Source organism: Corapipo altera, unplaced genomic scaffold (genome assembly GCF_003945725.1).
Source record: "Corapipo altera isolate COAL_440 unplaced genomic scaffold, ASM394572v1 2b, whole genome shotgun sequence".
Lineage (NCBI taxonomy): Eukaryota > Metazoa > Chordata > Aves > Passeriformes > Pipridae > Corapipo > Corapipo altera.
In genome coordinates, this window is record NW_020884874.1 from 18,325,069 (window position 1) to 18,345,606 (window position 20,538).

The 20,538-nt window shown below is 37.5% G+C and overlaps 1 protein-coding gene across 1 annotated transcript in view; it reads right to left on the reverse strand.

The window, feature by feature from the left end:
* Positions 1 to 16,097, reverse strand: part of SAMD3 (sterile alpha motif domain containing 3) — a 35,629-nt gene extending 19,532 nt beyond the window's left edge. The window contains exons 1-6 of the mRNA XM_027633928.1: positions 15,957 to 16,097; positions 15,178 to 15,283; positions 14,264 to 14,453; positions 11,366 to 11,476; positions 2,348 to 2,533; positions 1,960 to 2,044 (exon numbers count right to left, since the gene is read on the reverse strand). Of these exons, the coding sequence (XP_027489729.1) occupies positions 1,960 to 2,044; positions 2,348 to 2,533; positions 11,366 to 11,476; positions 14,264 to 14,453; positions 15,178 to 15,283; positions 15,957 to 16,010 (732 nt within the window). The 5' untranslated portion in view covers positions 16,011 to 16,097. The remainder of the gene's footprint in view (positions 1 to 1,959; positions 2,045 to 2,347; positions 2,534 to 11,365; positions 11,477 to 14,263; positions 14,454 to 15,177; positions 15,284 to 15,956) is intronic.
* Between the last annotated feature and the right edge of the window lie 4,441 nt (positions 16,098 to 20,538).

The following is a 20,538-nucleotide window of genomic DNA, read 5'->3' on the forward strand; positions in this document are numbered from 1 at the left end:
GTCCAAATAATGTAAACAGGCTTGTTGGTATTCTAAAAAAACCTGAATAACTTTATTAATCTACCAGTGCTGAAAATCATTGTTTTCAGAGGCTGGCCCAGCTAAATTGCCGTGTTTGGTGTGTCCCATCCTCCAGCCTTACCACACAATGAAAGGAGGGTGTTATCTGTCAGACACAGACAGCTGTGCACAGCTGGTCACCCAAGGCTCTCTGGAGTCCACAGAGAAATAAGAACTTACGTAATGCTATTCCTCTGCTGTTCATTTGTTTCTTAAAGGCATATGAATCCAATTTTACTGCAAGTCTTGTGATAAGTAGCTGTACATATGTTGCAGGGTTTGTTTTAAGCCATTGCTGTTGTAACACACAGCTACCTCAGATCAAGAAAAAAATAAGTATTTATAGCCTATATGATCATGAAGGAAGAACATAATGTCTAACACTAAAGCCAATAAAAATAGTAGTTCATTCTCACATCCTCCTCCAAACTTAAGTATACAGGTATACACCTTTAGTGCATTTTTTCCTCTCTCAACCCAGGCAGTGGAGAGGGGCTGGCCCAGAAAGTGTTAGACTAGCAATATTGCAAACTGCTAATTCCAACTTCCTTGCTTATTTGCGGTGGTTATTGCCAGACACGCTTTCTAGTAAACATGATGGAAAGATCAAAAAATAAAGAACAACTTCTCTGAAGTTTCTGCACCATCACATAATTTCTGCCAGCACCAATTCTGCGATCAACCTGGAAACTAATACCATTTCCTAAAGAACAGAGTTAAAAGTAGTTTCACCCAGTCTATGGCCCTGCTGCAATTAAAGACCTTTGAAAACCTAGCTTAAGAACCTTTGTTTAAAAACAATTTTTAAAAGTTAAAGGCTGTAAATTGGTTTTCAGACCTGACTTGAATATCATTCCAGCTCCCCCACATAAAGGGAGCCAGATAAGCCATAACATTACTCAGAATCTCACCCGAGGACCAACATTGGGGTATTCAGAGAGGTACCCTAATTAAAAAAGGATAGACTGTTGCTCCCTCTCTCCTCTTTGAGATGTGCTTTTTTCCTTTAGTCCCTTCCTTTCTACAGTGCCTGGGCTCAGGGGAGAATTAGAATAGCCACCACTTAAACCTGAGCTTTTCTGTTTTGTTTTGTTTTCAAAATTATTTTGCTTCCTACAGTAATGGCACATGAGATATACATTTATACATGTTCAAAGCTAACAGTCCCCACTGAGGCTCACAAGCTTTTACAAGGTGCTATAAAAGTATCACATTGCAAAGCAACGATGTGAAGTCAAAAGGTGACCACTGTCCTCAGAGACCACAGAGATATGTGTATATATATATATATATATATATATATATATATATATATATTCTGGGTCACAAAAGTGAAAAAAATGTAGTTCAAATTTAAGTCATCTCCTTCCACTGCTTTCATTTATGTCCCCAGTGAGATTACAAAAAGTGGTTTTAGATAATTTTTTTTTTTTAAATTAGGCCTAGATTCCAGATATACTTAAACCACTAGTATTACTGAATTTTGTACTTTGATATCTAACATATAAATGATCATAAGGCATTGCAAGACCATCAGTTAGATGTTAGTCCTCATATAGACAATTTTCTAAAGAGTTGGCTTTTTTGTTTTTAAAAACAAAATTAAGTAACATTTAATTTTGTCTTTTGGCATAGTAACTCCAGAAAGAAAGCATACCCAACAACCAACCAGGGACTTCATGTACAGGTCTGTATGATCTCACAGTGGCTTTGAAGTATGGTAATAACTGAACTAATCTTTAATTAATATAACGAAATAAGAATGTGATTTACCAAACGCAGCCAAGTGAAGCTTACAGCTCCGAATAAAGCCAGTATATAAGAAATTGATATTGATTTCTTCTGAACTAGGTTATTTTCTCGTGATTGATTATGCGGAAAAAACCCCACAATACTTACAAAGCCATTCCCATCTTCATCAAGGAATGGGTATGCCTGTAGGAGAGCACTGACGACAACGTTATATTGCTGGCTGTTCGGATATCTGTGCAAACAAGATGGAGACGTAAAAGAAATAGTTGTTATTCTGGATAATAATAAACACTAGGGTCTATACTGATCTATATTAAACTGACTATTTCTCAGGCAATCAATTCCTCTTCAAAGAACAAAAGGCACAGCTTTAATGCTTGCATGAAGTCTTCCTGTTGTCTTCAACAGTTTTCAAACCCTTAGCCTTCTCTACTTAAACAAGTATATTAAAGAGAACAGCTTTACATCCTTTTGAAAATTTACCTCTGCACCCAGTAGGTAATGGCCCCATATAAATTTACTGATGTTTACTCACAGTGATCCTTCTAGGTATTTTGTCATGTCTGCTTGTAAAAATTCAATAATCCTTATTCTCATACTGTGATCAGGGCATTTTTTTTCTGCTAATACACACTTGACATCATAAGGAAAGTCTGGCAAAGCGTAAGAACTTGTCCACTGCAACATCTTGTGTCTTGCAAAAAATGATTTCACATTTTTTCTGTAAAAGAAAAGATTATATCATCACAATCACATCCTTCTTTCATGGAAATGCAGGCAAAATGAGAAGAAAAACACAAGGAAAAACTCAACACGCAGGAAAGCTACAGCTATAGAAATTCAACGTTTGCTGCCCTTGTTTTTGCATAAAGAATAACTACAAAAGCAGCAATCGATATACACAGAGTTAAACCAGATGTCAAATGTGAAATGTTATAACCAGCAGACACTAGAAGGTGGTTTCTAACTGAAAGTGGAAGGCAGAGCAGAGGTCTGCGGACTTGTACTGTTGCAAAATAACTTTATCTGTCTTCATTTCTAATGTGTTTCCTACCAGTTCTGCTAACTAGAACTAGAGTAAGACAAACAGCTTAATTGAATAAAATACTATACGTGACATTACCTAAGACTGTCCTCCCCAGGGGAAGGCAATGAAGGGATGAGGGCAGTTATCATCAGCACATGTCTGGAAACAAAGCAGACACAGCCCGTAAAGTTCTGGTCAAGAACACCCTGACCACTATTTACAGATGTCACACCCCAGCTGGGGTGAACCTGAGGCAGGTTATCACCTCTGGCTACTCAAACGCTAATTCTGAAGGAACACAGGGAAAAGTAGAGATAAATTTGGCTTGAAGTCAGTCAAAAGCCGCCTAAAAGATGGAGTGGTTCTGGCAGCCCTGGACAGCTTCCCAGTCATAGTAATGCAGATTCAATAAAGAAATTTCAAATGAGAGGTGCCAAAGACAACTAGAGAGTCCTGTTATAGATGTGATATCACTGCAGTTTATGTTTGCTTTAATTTAAATTACAGAGAGCAATTTGAAAACAACTAGCAGACTTAAAAAAAAAAATTCTAAAATAAAATACTATAATTATAGATGACATATGTAGATGTTTAAATGGTATAAATGTACAGATATAGATATCTAAATTAATAATTTTCAGTCTCTTTATTTTCACCAAGGAGGCATAAGCACCACTGAAGTATGACAGAACAACCAGAATACATCTAAATCAGATTGGATGATCCCCCTCATCTATTTCTTTCCACTAATTATGAAGAAAATTAAGATAGCTACTGCAGCTGTTGAGACATATACAGCATAGATTTCAAGTTAAGAATTCCCCACTTGAGTGATGTGGATAAAAGTTTCCACAAAAAGAATTGTGGCTGGATGAGGCCACTGTCCCTCCCAAACTTCACTACATTTTGAGTCTATGAAAGTTACAGAAGGAAATACTGTTAGAATTCAGTCCAGTCTCTATGGTAGCCTATAACAAGAGCTAGGTATATAAACAAGACTTGTGAAGAGTTCTAGCAAGGTCTTAATGGGGAGGTTTTTCTATCTAGTCTTTTTCAGATAGGGATGTAAAAAATAAATAACTGACTCAATGTGAGCCAATATCTTTAGGATAGCAAAATCAAGTGCAATACCAGTGGATGAGCATTTGAAATACCTTAGTTTACACTGCTTTTAAAGACTATTATATACCTGCACAGCAGCTCATTTGGGTCCCTGTAGCCCATTATAGCCTCAATACCCTCTTGAGTAGATTAGCCTGTAAGTCTCAGCCTTGCTGACCTGTTTATGCTGCCACACCACCTTGGCATCTTTTAACGTAGCTTGTAGGCTATCAAAAACTCTACAGCCATGATATAACTGCACCAACCCCAATACTACCACATATGGTAATAGAGTGCCGAGAAAAAAAATGTATCATTTGGGTACTGTCATCTGATCTTAACAGTAGTAGCAGTACTCACAGCACTACCATTTCCCCATGCAAAAGAGGTACAAAATGGTCAGGGCTTATTATGTCTTTCTGAGCTCATCAGATTTCATGAGACACAGATGGTTAACAGCAGATGCAAAGGGCAGTAAACCTCTTTTAGTACTTTGCAGTCTCAAAAGAAGGAAATGTTGTTCAAGAAATGACAATGTATCCACATAGACACATTCATGTCCTTTTTTGGTGATAAATTAATACACAAATGGGAAAATAAAATTGAACTCAGATTCTGAAATCACTTGGAAACCCCTCCTGTGCAAATAAAGTGCAGATGTTCAATGTAGCATCAGTGAGCCACTCCGCAGCCTGTAAGTCTGCATCCTGTATTTTTGCCAATTTTACTGACGAAAGTGACATAGCAGATAGGCTATTTCCAACATGCTATCATTTAAACTAGCATAAAAAATGGACAGAAGTTTAAAACTTACAGTCCTCTGTATCTTCACAGCACTGAAATTCCTTTTGATGGTAACACCAGTGAAGCTGAAAAGCCACTTCAAAAAGTGGCAAGGTTTAGCTGGTTCAATTCAGGCAAACTGAATTATATTCAGGTACTTGTGACAATAAAATTTTCTTGCAGTTGGGATGGCTAATAGGGAGGCATGGTAAGTTTCCCCTCCACCAGTCCCTTCACTCTTACCACCACAACAAAAATACTCCAAATTTCATTTATCTTCAGCCTCACTCAACACAAAATACTTCCTTGTTCAAGATTAAATATTTTACTAGTTCTTGCTGGATTCATCACTGTTGGGCAGTCACACTGAACATGTGCAGTAATATTTTACAATGAAATACAAGCTTGTTTGAAACAAGACACAACTCCACATAAACTTTATCCTCAGAAATGCTCACATGTAAACTTGTTTCATTAAAAGAACAGTTCAGTTCAGCTGTAAAGCTGTTCTCCACAGTCAGGAAAGGCCTTGGCTATATGCATAAATCCCAGTGCACGTACAGGTTGAGATGAAGGTACAAACACATATAGCCCATTTCTAGCCATCCCTCTCTGGCCTTCTAGCTAAGCTGAGACAGCAATTAGATCAAAATCTCAAAACACAAGCTACTATATCTTTTCTTGTCTGTCAGTTCTTGAGACTTTTGATTCTACAGCTAAATCAATCCAATGGCTACCTCTGGCAAAAGTTCAGTCCCCCTCTTTCTCTGCTGTCACATATCTGACTTACAACTCTTTCTTACTGGTACTGGGAAGCCTCTAGTCCTGCAACAAGTTACAAGAAGCTACGGTGATAAAATTTTTGATTTTTCTTTTTGGTTTAGTTTTTTCACAGTCTAGGTCCCCAAAATGGCTTCCCATGAAGTGAAAGAGGTCGAGCAGAAATTTGCTGACATCAATGGGTTCACATTTTCAGTACATTCACATAAAACTCAGCACATGGGTGGAGTCTCAATAAATTCCCATTTTTCACAGATGAAGGTCTAACCTTTCACATATCTACATCACACATTGGCAAGACTCCAGTCTAAAGATTTGTAGGCTGGAAAAAAGTCCACGTCTACAAAGTCAAAGAAGAAACAGAGGAGAAAACATGGAACTGGCAGATGTGAAGGAAAGGAAAAGTCTGCAGCTGTAGAAAATACTCCATTTCCCTAACACATGTATAATATGCTTTCAACTTTATAACAACATTTAAGATTGTAAAGGCTATTTCCATCAAAAGGAAGAAATTATGACAGAAGATGAAATATTAAATTTTTTTCCCTTTCAATAGTTGATAAAAAAAGGACTCTCCTATTCACAGTTATGAGATCTGTACCTGAAACATCCTCATGCCATTATCTTCAGGCGCTTCACTGTCATTTCCAACTTTTGAACTCAAATGCAGAGTTTCCCAGTTATTCCCTGAAGCCTGGGATTTGCAGTCTGCCCAGTGCTTGATGATTGCTTTTATTTTTCAGTTCCCACTGTACATCACACTTCAGCTTTTCCTACAGTACCCTTGCTATAGAAATCATCACATTCAGTATGAGCAACAAGTTACAGACAAAATTAATCCACGTCCAAAAAAGTTTGAGAGATGCAGACACAACCTTCTTCTAGAAAGAGTCCAGATTTTTTGACAGTTCCCATTTTGAGGAGCTGCATCACATAAGGGAAGGCTCTGCACTTCCACCTCATGCGAGGGCAGCAGCTGTGGGATACAGACGGGAAATAAAAATGCTCCTTGGGGAATCTGACTGACAGAATTGCCAGCTAAGTCGGGCCATTTAAAAAACCCCAGAGTTTATTCATATTCACCTGCGTAAAATGTGCTGTACTGCATCCAAAGAATTTTAAGGGTTTGGGGTTTTTTTGTTGCTGTTGCTTTTATGACTTTGCTAGATCTTAACAAGGCAATGTAGTTCGTGTCTCTCACAAGTCACTTGTAAGATTTGGCTCATTTCTGGTTTGGAATAAAGGAGATTTAGCAATTGTTTTTTCCCTGCAAACTTCTGTGGAAGGCTCACAGTACCATATCAATAAATTCAGTTCTGCTGACCTGAAGTGCTCTAAAACCATGAGTCCAGTTGTCTGGACTTCCAAAACACTGAGGCAACAAGCGCAGAGAATTTATTATTATGACTCTTCTTGGTCTTTTAAATTTTAAGTTAGCATTCTTAAACATCCTGCTGCAATGACAGAGACATGAAATGCTGACTTAAAAGTGCAGAAATTCTTGCATCCACATAAAATGAAAATGTAAATTTAAAGAATGTCTCCCAAACTCTACACAAATCAAACCCACATATAGAACAGTTTTGTGAAGATGGAATAACAATTGAATTGAAATAATCAGAGATCATAAAAATGGAATTATTTTTCTGTTATGATACACCATTGACCAGGAGAATCTACTATTGAAACAATAAATAGCTTCAGAAGTATTGAGACAAATTCATAGCAGAAAGATTCAACCAATCAATCACTGTTAAAATTAATGGACTAGATGCAATTTATGATTTTGGAATCCCCAACGGTATAATCAAGTGAAACATCTGATGACTGTACTTCTGAAAATAGACAGGCAGTACTTCTTTTCTTCTATTATTGACCATTATCATGTTGGGGTTTTTTATGTCTACTTCTCATGTCCTTGTGAGTTAACTGAAAAAAGGATTATCACATGTACTAAAAGTAATTCTGATGATATCCAGAATGAGGTCTTTGCATGGAAACTAAGAAACTCTTAAGCTATACATAAAAAAGCACAGTCCTGCTGAGTCTTCATTGTAGGACTATAGTGTGTATATGTATGTTTATAAAAGTAATATTTGTTCTCTTGTATAAATGGAGGAAAATCATCCGAAGTAGTTGACTAAGTGACAATTTTTCAGGCTAGCTGCTCTTTCTCTGTTTTCCTTTTAAAATTTTCTTTTCTTCTTAAAGCACAAGCATAAGTGTATTTCTGATAAAACACATCAAACAGACCAACAATACTTCTATATGGGTAATGGGGAAGCAAAGGAAAGAGTTCTATAAAGATCATTAGCAGAATGACATATCAAAACTAAAAGACACTTCAGATGCAGCTACCCAGCAGTGAGGGCTGTAGCCTGACTGAAATAGATGAGACACTGCCCTAGTTAAGGAGAATTCCTCCACTGAGGAAATGGATGACCCATGCAGGCCCATCATGGACATGAAGATGGATGCCAAATTTGTTTTCAGATGAATCTTCCAATTCATTGTCCTTGCTACCAGCTCAAATATATGTAGGCACCAGCACCAGTATTCTGTCACTGCTGGCAATAGCTTTATTGGTATATGAGCACTTAGCAGGCTGAGGTTCAGTTGAGCACTTCACAGCAAATTCAAATTCTTCCAAATTCACAGCAAATAGGAAAGTTCAAACCTGTCAAGGCCGGATGGAAGATCCGTTATCCTGCTTGTGTTCTGAGAAAATTACTCCAAGGCGTTCAGGCAGTAAATCTGTTACACCGCACTTAAGAGCTACAGAACATGTTTTTACAGAAGAAATAAATGTACAAATAAACATGTACCAGGACATCCCTCTTGAAGGAAAACAGCTGGGCCATCATATTGGAAACAGTAAAAAAGAGATACATTAGGGATGTCATTTGCTAAGCAAACATGTTGAGGAAAAGCAGACAGAACGTATAAACCAACCAATAAAAAGTTGCTTTTTCACAGCAGTATCAAGTATTTACAAGTAGTGCAAGCCTCTGTCTTAGCAACAAGATAAACACCAGGCTTCCAGAAGCCATAAAACTGCTAGTACTCCAATACAGAAAAGCAGGAATATGGGAAACGTATCTATTGAATTGTCCTCTGTAGCTATCTTATTGTCTTCACAGACAAGCGCTATTTCAAGATTAATCTTCTTGGTAGGTTAACAAAAAACTGTCTGTTATTACTTCTGTCATTTCTAGCAAAAAGTTAGTTCACTGGAGTAGCTTGCAAACCTCATCTGGTTATATGTATGCACAATTTCAATACAAGAAAAGTAAAATTATACAATTGCTTCATCCACTTACTCTTTATTTTTATGTTTAAACAATCTTCTTTGATATTTTGGTAAGATTTAGTAATATTGAAAAGTGTATTTAACACAGTTGTTAGGACTACCTACACAGGAAACATAAAGAAACTTTGAGCCAATTCACAGCATTAATAATCCATAAAAGCACCCATGAATTCACTTCAAGCAAAACCATGCAGTTATTGAAGCAGTAGTTCCATGGATCTTTTGGGAAAACAGAAAGAAAACCAAAACCAAACCACAAAAAACCCAACACCACTTAAAAATAATAATTAAACAAACAAACAAACAAACAAAAACTAACCCACAAATTTCAAGTTCTTCTTTTACAGATTGGATTAAATTAATGAGGCTATAAGTATAATCCTAGCTAAATATCAATAATTTAAACTGTACATTGAAACCAATCCCATCACATTAAACTAACCCCCTGGCTGAACAGACTCTAGAAGTGCTTATATTAACTGCTCTACAGTGGATGTGGGAACACCCACTAAGTAAAAGTGGAAGTCAACCTTGTTCTTAGCTGCTCTTCCAATTCTGGCCTCGCTGATGAGAAATGGGTCCCTACCCTCCCTTATCAGAATAAGACAGTCCAGAGTGTTTTCTTTGCAAAACAACCTCCATATATTACTACAGCTTTCCTTTCCCTGCTAGTTGAGAGACTACAGGAGAGAAACAAATGCACAGACTTAAAAACAGTAGAAACAACACACTATTGATCTATCAGAAATATCAACTGACATTATGCCAAAATACAAAAAATAGCCACCATTAATTAAACTGATGTGAAAAACCCTTTTTCACCAGGGCACCTAAATCCATAAACTGGAACTTGAGTGAAAAACAAACAGACCAACCAGCTCACCCAGTTTTCAAACTAAGTTTATTAGCAGGGGGGTGTGTGTGTGTGTTACTTTTATGCTCTTGGCTAAGAATCTGTCATTATATTACAGTCAAAGATACTTTTTCTGTTCTTGTAATAGTTTTTCTAAAACAAACACCTTGTTCAACCCTTCATAACCTGCTTACAGCTTTCGTAATTCCCTCAAGCATATGAAACATTAAAATTTTCCATTGGTTGTTGAAAATACAGTAAGTGAATACTGCAGGGAAAGGAAAAGAAAAGGAAAACCAAAAAAAAAAAAATCAAACCTTAATTCTATCATAAGACATTTATCAGCGTAGGTCAAGTCATAGACATATTTAAACAGCATTGATCTCTAAAAATAGTATTTAGCTTTGGATGAACCTAGTGCAGCAGTTAATGGATGCAATGGCTGTTTAACTCCATCCTCATTCTTAGATAAAACAGCTGTTTCTGAGAAAGGTGTTTGCCAGATTTTCATTTGAACTTTAGAAAGAAGCCCTCATCAAATTTACTCAGATCTTCAAGACTACAAATCATCACAACTCCACTGACTTCTACGACATCTGCTTCTCTGAGAAGGGGCACTTCATTTACAGCAGTAGACTTGCCCTCTCTTCTTCTCTGCCCTGAGCTAAACTGGCACTGCTCTTTAGCAGTCCCTTTCCCTTAATAGACCATTATGGGGCTTTGAATGCTTTGTAATGACAATATTTGCTGAGAACATTTCCTAAAGTCAGTCTATTCCTGTTCCTGGTTACACTGATTCACACAACCCATTTAAAACTCTTTATACAGCACAAGGCAAATTAGTCATAATTAATTAAAAATAAGCATTGTTCGGAAGCACAGACTAAAACCCATCATTGCAAGACCATATTAGTAGTTTATTCTGAGGGTTTAAGTGATTTGGGTTTGTTTCTTCAATAACAATGCTGACGGGATCTTTGAATTTGGAGTTTTTGGTTTGTTCTTTTAAAGAACAGAAATAGCAAGACTTTATTTTAAAAGCATTAACTATGTGATTCAGTAAACTCTTTCCTCTGTTCCCAGTCAGTCTTATCACTAACTCCTTGTTAAAGTGATAAAATAGACATTTTTGCAGGAAGATCTCCGCTGGGAGAGAGTTTTTTTTTCTCCAGGAGGGAAAAAAAAACAGAAAGAAAAAACCCTACACCTTGTCTTGCCTCCAGTTTCTAAGGGATGCTAGTTTTCATACCCAAGGAAAATGAGCATCCAAATGGAATCAGCATGCCTACCTTCACTAATGCTATATTTAAGGTGCCTCAAGCACACAATTTTTTTAATAGCCATACTCCAGTCTGTAATGACTAATTTGTCAGATTGCTGTTGAAAACACATCTGTAAAAGACAATTTTTAAAAATTAGATAAATAAAGACAAACCTGTGTCTTGCCCTCTGCATGAGGTAACATGAAACAGTGAGCAGGACTGAGGATGGAGGGTAGAAAACACATCATCAGGTTTTTTCATTCAGCCAAATCCTAATAAATTTTTGTTTCTGCTGTTTTCTAAATATACCTGGATATAGCAGAACCTGGCCTCCAATAATTAAGAACACTTTTTGTAAAGTATAAATGAAGCAAAAAGAAGTGTTTACATCATTTTCAAAAGGTAATGAAAATGTAATGAATATATTATAAACTCACTTCTGCTTTAGCACCCTGTGATCAATTAGTCCTTTTTCATTTTCACTTGAGCACAGATATTTTTTCTGCTCTACATGACCAGAAGAATTTAACATCTGTCTGTCAGTAGCCCTGAAAGAAAAAAACAAAACCAAAAAATTTACTGTCAGGTCTTGTGCAGCTTACAGAAAAGAGGATCTTCAGGGTTCTAAAATACCAGTGGCACAAATAGAAAGGGAGAAAAATTAACGTATTGAATAGTCATGATTTTGCATGATGCTAATGTCTCCTAGTCAATCAGTTCAACTATCAGACTCTGACAAATTAAAAGGAAAAATATATATAGTACTGCCTAGTGATATTCTAATTGTTATACATTGAAAAACCCAAGAAAAACCAACCTTCTCAGAGGATAACTGCTATCCTCATAGCCTGGCATCTCCTAATCTCTGGGAGTAACTAACCAGTACAGCTTTAAAGGTGTAGGCTGAAAGAACTATTTACACAGTATTGCAAGTAAGTTTCTATTTAACCAGAACCTTGAAAATTTCTTTTTTCTAGAGGTTAAGCCCAAAGCTTCAAGTCAGCTCCAAATGCCAGTCCAATGGTCTCACAGTCCACTGTTCATGGTTATTTACTTCAACTCTAGCTCGTCACTAACACCAAAAACTCCAGATACAGACTTTGCTATGTGCCAGACCAAACCATTGCTTTCCACTTAACAGTTGTGTCCACTTCTCTTCCTCCTCATATTCCTGTTATTTCTTGTTTTGTTGATAGAAGCCAACATCAACAGTTTTACCCTGTACTGAGGGATAAGCAGAGCTTAGATAGGGGATACTGTTATGCTGCCAAGAATTCATGGCAGTCATCAACCACTTTTTTTTTTCTAATCTTCATCTCTTCAGAACATCCAAACTCTAAAGATGCTTTAGAAACTCTTCTGGCCTCAGCTGCACTCAACATATGAAAGGCTGTTATTGGAAGTGACATTAGTTTACCAAATTTATAAGGGGAGTTTTCCTTTTCTATGAATCAATATTTTTCATCTATGCAGTTAAAGCAAACAAACAAAAAAAAACCCTATTATGTTTTCTGCGTGGCTCCTAGAAACAACTGATTGTGAAACTGGAAAGCATCTTAATATTTACCTTGTGAAATTTACTTTTTGAACTCCTCACACACACATTAACACAATTCCTATGATTTACAACATATCCACCTTACCAGTGACAGACACAAGATGCTATTTCCGTGTCCTAAACCAAACTGCTGGAGATGTAAGTCACACTTAGTGTCCTTTCAAAAATTTATTACTTCCACACAGAAAGTGTTCACCTATTGTACTCAAAACTCCATGTCCAACCAACGACTTCATTTCTGTTTCTAGCATGGAGATGAGTTCAGCACAATTTACACAGTCAAAAGACGTGCTAAGGACATCAGAATAAAGAGGCTGCAGCCAGGAGTGCACCAACAAGCAGTGGGGATAGCATTCACCTGAGAAATACAACAGGGAAACACTGCTGAGAGCTCTTGGAAGCTCCACAGTGACTTCAGCTGACTCAGAAGGACACAGTGATGATGCTGCTTTCTCCCCTGCCCTGAGCAATGCCTTCTCAACCCTGTCACTAGTCCTGGTGGTGTGAGCTGGTTCTGGAAACGGGCCTGACTGAGAAATAATTCTGCAAAACAGAAAAGGTGCTTGGTTTTCACCTGGGTTCAAGCACCACAGGAGAAGGGCTAGGAACACACACACTCAGTTTTCACCAGTGTTTCCCTGCCATTGTGCGACCACACACTCAGCCATGGGTCCTACTAACTGCAAACCCTGCCATGGTGACTTTAATCACTGCAATTCAGCCTAACATTACTAAGTGATGGAGGAAATGTGTGTTCACATACATGGTGGAACAATGAATTTTGAATTTGTTCAAAACAGTGTCTCATGCACTTTAGTCAGGAGTTCTTGAACTAGACCAAAAGAAATTATTCTTACAGGATTTTGTTCAAAATGTAGTAAATAGACAAAATAATTTTATGCTACATCACTAAGACAAGCACTGCAGAGTTAAGAAAAGAGAGTTGCAGCTACCTGCTTATGAGGATACATCTTTTAGTTTTATGACAAAATGCTACTTTTACTACAGGAGCTTTTCCATCATTTTATACCCCAAACTGGACAGAATATATTGACCTTTTACTCATCCTAAAAATATATGACTGAATGCATCCTAAACATGCTTGGTCTTTATTCTGTCATTCTTGGTGACACAGAAAAGTTTTCAGAAACAGCAGCTTATTTACTCAACTTCCCTGTAAATAGAAGGATGCCAGCACCTTATTTTCCAGGAAGGAGGCTAGGTAGGGAAAGATTTTAACGTAAATTATATTCACTAACATTTGATATTTTAAGCTCTTAATTTTTTTGGAGTCTGCAGAACTGCACAGCAAAGCTGTGCCCTCATACTATTGTAACTGCAAGATCAAATTCAGAGTTTCCTTTGAGAAACTGAATTTCAATACACCTGTGACACAAATACTATCTCTGGCTAAATCATTATTTTACTCCAAGATTTGCAAGCATTTAAAAGTAAGTTCTTCAAAAGCTTAATATTGTAAATAGTGAAAATTTTAGGTATAGTGAAAGTTTGATAGTGCTTTGTCCAAATGAAAACTAGGTCCTAGAACCGGATATGAAGAAAAGTTTAAGTTAATTAATGGCATTGTTCTGGAATGTTGATGCCCTATTTAAAACCACAAGGTAGTATCTAATTTTGTATTTCACATGTTGTTACAGATACTTAAAATTTAAAAAAAAGTCACAGCTGAAGAGCTAGTAAATGCCAGTTTTAAAATGCCATGAAAAGAACACAGCTATACCTAGACTGATATATTCTGTGCCATGTACAAACTCACCCACTGATTACTTCCGGAAATTTTTGAGAAGCGGTTTCACAACAGCCTGTAAGGGAATCCAGCCCACTTTTTTGTTGATGGTATTTTTTAATCAGGTCCATCAGCACTGCCTGATGCCCAATCTTTTTCACCAGCTGTTGCACCATACGATCATTAAGTGCCAGAAGAGCTGCACCACTTACTTCTTCTTCTGCAGATTGAAGGGGATAAAAGACATACTGTAAAATAACTTTACAGTTACAGTTACATTCTATATGCCTAAAAACATGATGGAAGACAGGTCAAAGGTAAAGATGCTTTCTACTGCCAGCTGTCATTTTCAACTGCTACTGTCTTTTCCTAAGCAGTGCCAGGAATCACTGGTCACATACCTTCCCCTAACAAAAAGCCAAGTCTGAAATACGCAGAGGCAGAGAGGTGACTGTTTTAATGCTTTAAATCAGGCCTTGCTTAAACCACAGGAGACTGTCACTTGTTAATGAAGGAAGGCAAGTTTTTTAAGAGAACACACAATAAATAGGCTGTTCACATAACAGTTTCTTGTGCACTCTTTTGCAGAGTGTTTATATGCTCAGACATAAAATGTTTACACACTACAGTTGCATTATTTCAAAAGATTTATACAACATAAAATAGGCCCTGTCAAGACTTTTAAACTGCCAGTTCTGATTTGAGGTGTCTCTATTTATATACAGGCTTAATCTCATCCCTCATGATTTCTCAGAGGCTTCATAATAAATCTGTACACTTACGTTGATTTATCAGATCTATGTCAGTTCTCACCCTAATAAATTTTTATAAAAGTCTGAAGTTAGTATATACACACATGCCCCCAATAAAGGTAGGCAGTGCCAATTAAAGGTGTAGCAAGAATTACTAAACAAGCCCCCCCTCCAAACAACAAAAATGCTTACCACGGAACTTAGGAACTAGTTCTCCTAAATTTCTCTCTTTCAACCAGTTGCAGACTTGCTCAACCGACCAATTTTCCATCTTCAGCTGTTGCAGTGCTAAATTTCCCTGTGAAATTAAAAGAGAAGCTTATTTTTATGCTGAACTCTAAACTGAACTCCAACATTTCATAGGAAAAAAAATGCACTTAGCAAATAAAGATACATCTACATGTTCTGAATAGAAATAGTGCAAAATAATCTAGCTAATGCCTGTTATGTGGCAGTCTCCTTGGATCTCTTTCCTCACCTCCTCTCCCTTCCCTGCTTTTTCTCTGCTCTGAGGCAGCCTCATTCCTTATAAAACACGACCTGCTCCAGTACCATTAACACCCAGATTTCCTCACAGAGAAGAAAAAAGGTGTGAAATTCACCACCACCATAAGGCTCATCAGGAAATGGCTGACGTTTTACAGAAGGAAAAAAAGCAAACCACCCCACCATCAGATAAGAGTCTGTCACCTATACCTTTATAGTCAACCAAGCACCTTAACCCTCTCTGCACCACCACCCAGGGCAGGTACACAGCAAATACTTAACCCTCAATTACCAACAGTTAGGGACAATAAAGATGGAGGGGAGGGGACTGCATCTCCTCTTGTTTGCTAGTTCTGTTCCCCAGGCTCCAGTGCTACCTGGGAAGATGCAGCGGGTACCCTTGGAGGGTAGAGGGTGGGCAGGGGGTCTCTAGGAGAGCCGGGATGCATACACCGACCCTCTGGGTGAATCCGTCCTGCACATACTGTGTGCCTCCAGTCCGAAGGACTGACTTGGATAACGGGAGGGGTACATCGCATACTGAAAACAACAGCAAACTCCCCAGAGGAAGATTGCTGATAAAGACAGCTTGTTCCACGCTGCAGACTTCTCGGTAGCAGAAAACTCTCTCCGACGGGGATTTTCTTACTAATATGTTTTAGCTCTACTACGTAAAGGAGCACCAAGTGCTTCATGACCATGCTTGCAATGCACAGCAAACAACACTACAGGACATTGTTCGAGTCAGTTTTTCAGATGAGAATACATGTGTCTGGCATCGTTGGCCAAACATTTCCTTCCATACCCTAAGCCTGCAGCAAACTGTAGGCTAACAAGAGGATTCACCCCCACAAACCTCATTAGCATCTGCACTCAAAAAAAAAAAAAAATCCTGGAATAAAAGCATTTCCATTTTCATTCTTCAACAGCAGACACCCTCCAAAAGATCTGCACTTCATACTTATGCTCTTATGGCCTTTTAAGTTCAGCAGCTTAAAGGGGTTAAGTTTGAGAGGAATGCCTTTCTGCATTACATGAGTGGATTTAATTCGCTATGACAACAGTAGCCATACAACTCCTCCCCCAGGCTAAGCAGCAAGAACAGAGTGTGAAAAGTCATTATTTGTTGAGAACTCTGGTGTAAATTAAAAATCACACCTTTCTGTCACACTTCTTACCTCCTTGCAAAGAGTAGGGCAGAAAAAAAGTCTCCAAAAACTTGAAAGATAAAACCAGATGTAAAGCAGAAAGATACTTCCCTTATCTAAAAAGCAGTGTAAAAGGAAAGAGATACATTAAAATGTTGGCAAGGTCACTTCGTTGCGAAAGAAGACTAACATTCTAGAGCACTTCTAAAGCATACAGGCAGATACCAAAACTTGAAAAAGTGTCAAGTGAACTATAGCCATGCAAAACAATATGCACATTTAGCTCCAGGTGGCTAATTCTACAGCAAAATGGCCACTTGCACATGGAAATACAGGTTGCACACTTGAAGTGATTATACCTTGGAGGCTTTTTTTTTTAAAAAATCAGATTATATGCATTAAGGGTGGGAAACATAAATACTTTGAAATGCTTCTCACAAGTGATTTCACTTACTTTCCTATGCTATAGATAAAGGAGTCAGAAAAAGAGCACACCAATCTTCTAGCAGCATTTTGGAGACAACAAGAAAGATTGAGCACAGATGCTGATATTTGTCTTCATTAATGATTCTATTTATTACATTAGCATCAAAATACTATCCAGTGAAGAGTGCTCAGCCTGGTGAAATTTGTGAATATTTATATTCTTCAATCAACTCTAGGTCAGAACAACAAAAAAAATCCAACAGCAGCATTTTAAAGAGAGTAATTTACAGCATAATTTATTCGAAGCAGTTCTAAGTGTGAGTGATCTCTGCTTGTTAATAAATACAGCCAATCACTGAGACCCATTTCTTCATACACTTAGGATGAATGTCTATCATTAGGACTTAACTAGCCGTGGTTAATGAAACTAAGTAATGAAATCCGTGAAAATTGCATTTCCCTAGGATGGGACAGGACAACACTTCTATTTTCTGTAAAATCCTTGAAGACCAAAGGATAAAAATCTTGGATTTTAATCATATCAAGCTAAAGACCTATCTATGGTACAGATTTCTGGTGGATGTAGTTGGTTACACAGTAGCAAGAGATGGAGTGAGTTCCTGACCAGCACACCTGTGCTGGCACATCCATATTGCACATGTACTAATTTACCCGCAGCTTGCTTCACAAGAAAATACAATAAGCTCCTGTAGTCTTGAATTCTAAATTAATCTATTTATAATCTTCTAAATGAATAAACCTATACATCAAAACATATTAGACATGAAGAGTGAATTATTGTATTTACTTCACATGTTGACTCGTGAGAGAGTCTATGGCACCACAGAATACAAATAGCACAGCCTTTGACAGGTCTCTGTGTGGATGTCGTTGAGATCAGAATTATGGTTAATTTTAGTACATTTTAGTACAAGAGTAAGGAATGTGATACATGCATATCTATACATCACAGCTGTGTGGCACATTTTGTACAGAGCCAGGTCTCAAATTTGCTAGTGTGATGAGTAGGAATTTGTGCATACCGAAGATATCAGCAAAGTATCCCATGTGCATTTCTTATGTTCTGTTTGTTTGGTTTTATCTTTGTATGCTTTGCAGAGACTTTATTATTTTCTTTCCACTTACTACCAAACTTTTTTTAAAACAATTAAAAATACGTTCAAGCAACTTTATTGCAGCCAGAATATGTCATCTTGGATCCAATACTGAGTTATCATGAAAAGAACGTCAGCTGTCCACGAACCTTTTCAATAACATATAGGGAAAGACTCCAAGGTAGCACTTTTATCACCCTCCCCATTCCCTGAAGAAAATGCCAACGAATTATGGCTGACATTTGTCAGGCACATGCTAGAATGAACCATTGCACTGAATGCTCAAAGAGACACCTGGAAGAAAGGGAAAAATATTCCAATACCAAAGCAGGAGCGAATCTTAAGGTCAACATATCAGTTCTCATTTCTATCTATTGTAGAGTAAGACACATGGAGCTGCAAGATTAGGAGACATGCAAATGTACAGCAGATGCAAGAGAAAACCCATATTGCGTAGAAGTAAGGCCTTATAAGAAGATCTAGGAAGAAAACCTGCACAACCATTAGTCAGCTGTAAATAAAGGGGAACAAGCCAGACAACCTTCTAAAGTTTGAACAGGATTAAGGGAAGTTTCGAGGGTTCTGAACATGCCCATTTCTTGAGCTTTTTAAGCAGACCAACTCCTCTGGTAGGAATTAACTCTGAAGAATATTGTAAAAAATCAACTCTTTCTTTAATACATGTGCTTCTGATTAAATATGCCATTTCTAATATTCAAGTTTTTACTATATGAACTTCAAATATTTTCATCTGTGTTATCTACAGTGCTACTGGAAAAATGAGCTGTCCTGCTTCAACAGCAAGATTCAGCAGAAGTAGCAAGTTCTTTCTGTTACAGATGTGCAAGTTATTTGGCAATTTGAAAGGAAGAAAAGAAAGTTAATTTGACTGTGCTTTAAGGTGATTTAATAGTAACACAGATAAGATTCCATTCTTGCTATTACTGGCAACAGTGCACAAGCCATGAAATAATACACTTAGTCATAAAAGAAAATGTCTTTTTTTTCCTAAGAAAACCTTCTAGAAATGAATCCCTGTGAAATCAAACCCTTTTATATTATCTTTAAGAAAATGGTATCAAATTAAAAATACAATGTTACTAGATAGTGAGAACAGGAAAAGAATTAAGTAAAGGTTAAAAATTCATGAATCACAAAAATGAAATCTCATATACCACAAAGAAAGCAATCAGACTGAGGATGTTCAGTACAACACAGGGACTGCTTCAGAAGACTATAGAAAAAAAGTCATTTTGTCTTGTAAGTGATATCACACTGACTTTTCTCCCCAAAGCACAAATTTCCCACCAGGACTATTAGTACTGTTGATCATGGCACTGCTGGCTTAGCAGAGAACTCCAGCTCCTGTCACTGGGCAGTGCAGAGACCTTGCATGCTATAGCCCTGCAGTGCAATCCACAGTAGCCTAAATCAAAGCAGTCATAATCCAGCCCTCTTCTTTGCAGCCATCCATATGATCATGGCAGTGGTGCAGGCTAAGCTGAAAACATCAATTTTTTCATATGGTGGGCTTTGGATGGATCAATGTCTTTAACCAACTCCCTGTCCAATTGGGTGAAAATAGATCTTGGAATCATATCTCTACATTAATCAGAGTGTAGATTCATCTTTGTTTCAATACATTTATCAGGGAAGATTTCTATCTTAATGGAGCATTGGTTTGTAAAGTTAGGCCAGAAACCCAAACTGTGAGCAGTAACTATTCCACCTTCAAACAAAATTGAGACATATACCCATTTCCTTTCCCTCAAATCATTCTGCTCGAATTATACTGTCTCTGCATCTTGCAAGGTTACTCTTCAAGTTTGTCTGATGAATAAGACTAATAATGAGGCTGACCCATTAATTGCTAAGAAGGATGAGTACAAGGTTCTGTTATTTGCTTGCTCCACTAGATTTAGAATCACCAACCAGTTCAGAGAGCTAAACAAGCAGTCAGTCATAACGATCTTACAAAAAACGGTTAAGGCCAATCGAAAACAACAGCTTACCAAATCTATTCTGATGCAAAAGACTTGGTGGTAATTTATAAGTGGATCAGTTGGCAGATCCTCAAAGGTGCTAACGTTTGACAAAGTTGCTTTCTGTTGCTCCCCCGGGATGGATACAGAAACCTTTTTAGCCTGAGTAACTTCTAGAAAGTGATGCATATCCTTAAGTGAGTCTACATAGCTGAACTATGGCACAAGTTGGGGCTCCCATCGACATAAGTTGCAGCTCCCATGTGGAACCACATGGGTACATGGCATGCTCATGTTTTTCCCGGTAAGTGATCTACACAGTTCTTATATCTTTAGCACATGACAGTTGTTATAAAATATCACATGAATTTTGTTCATATGCTGTAATTGCTCTTA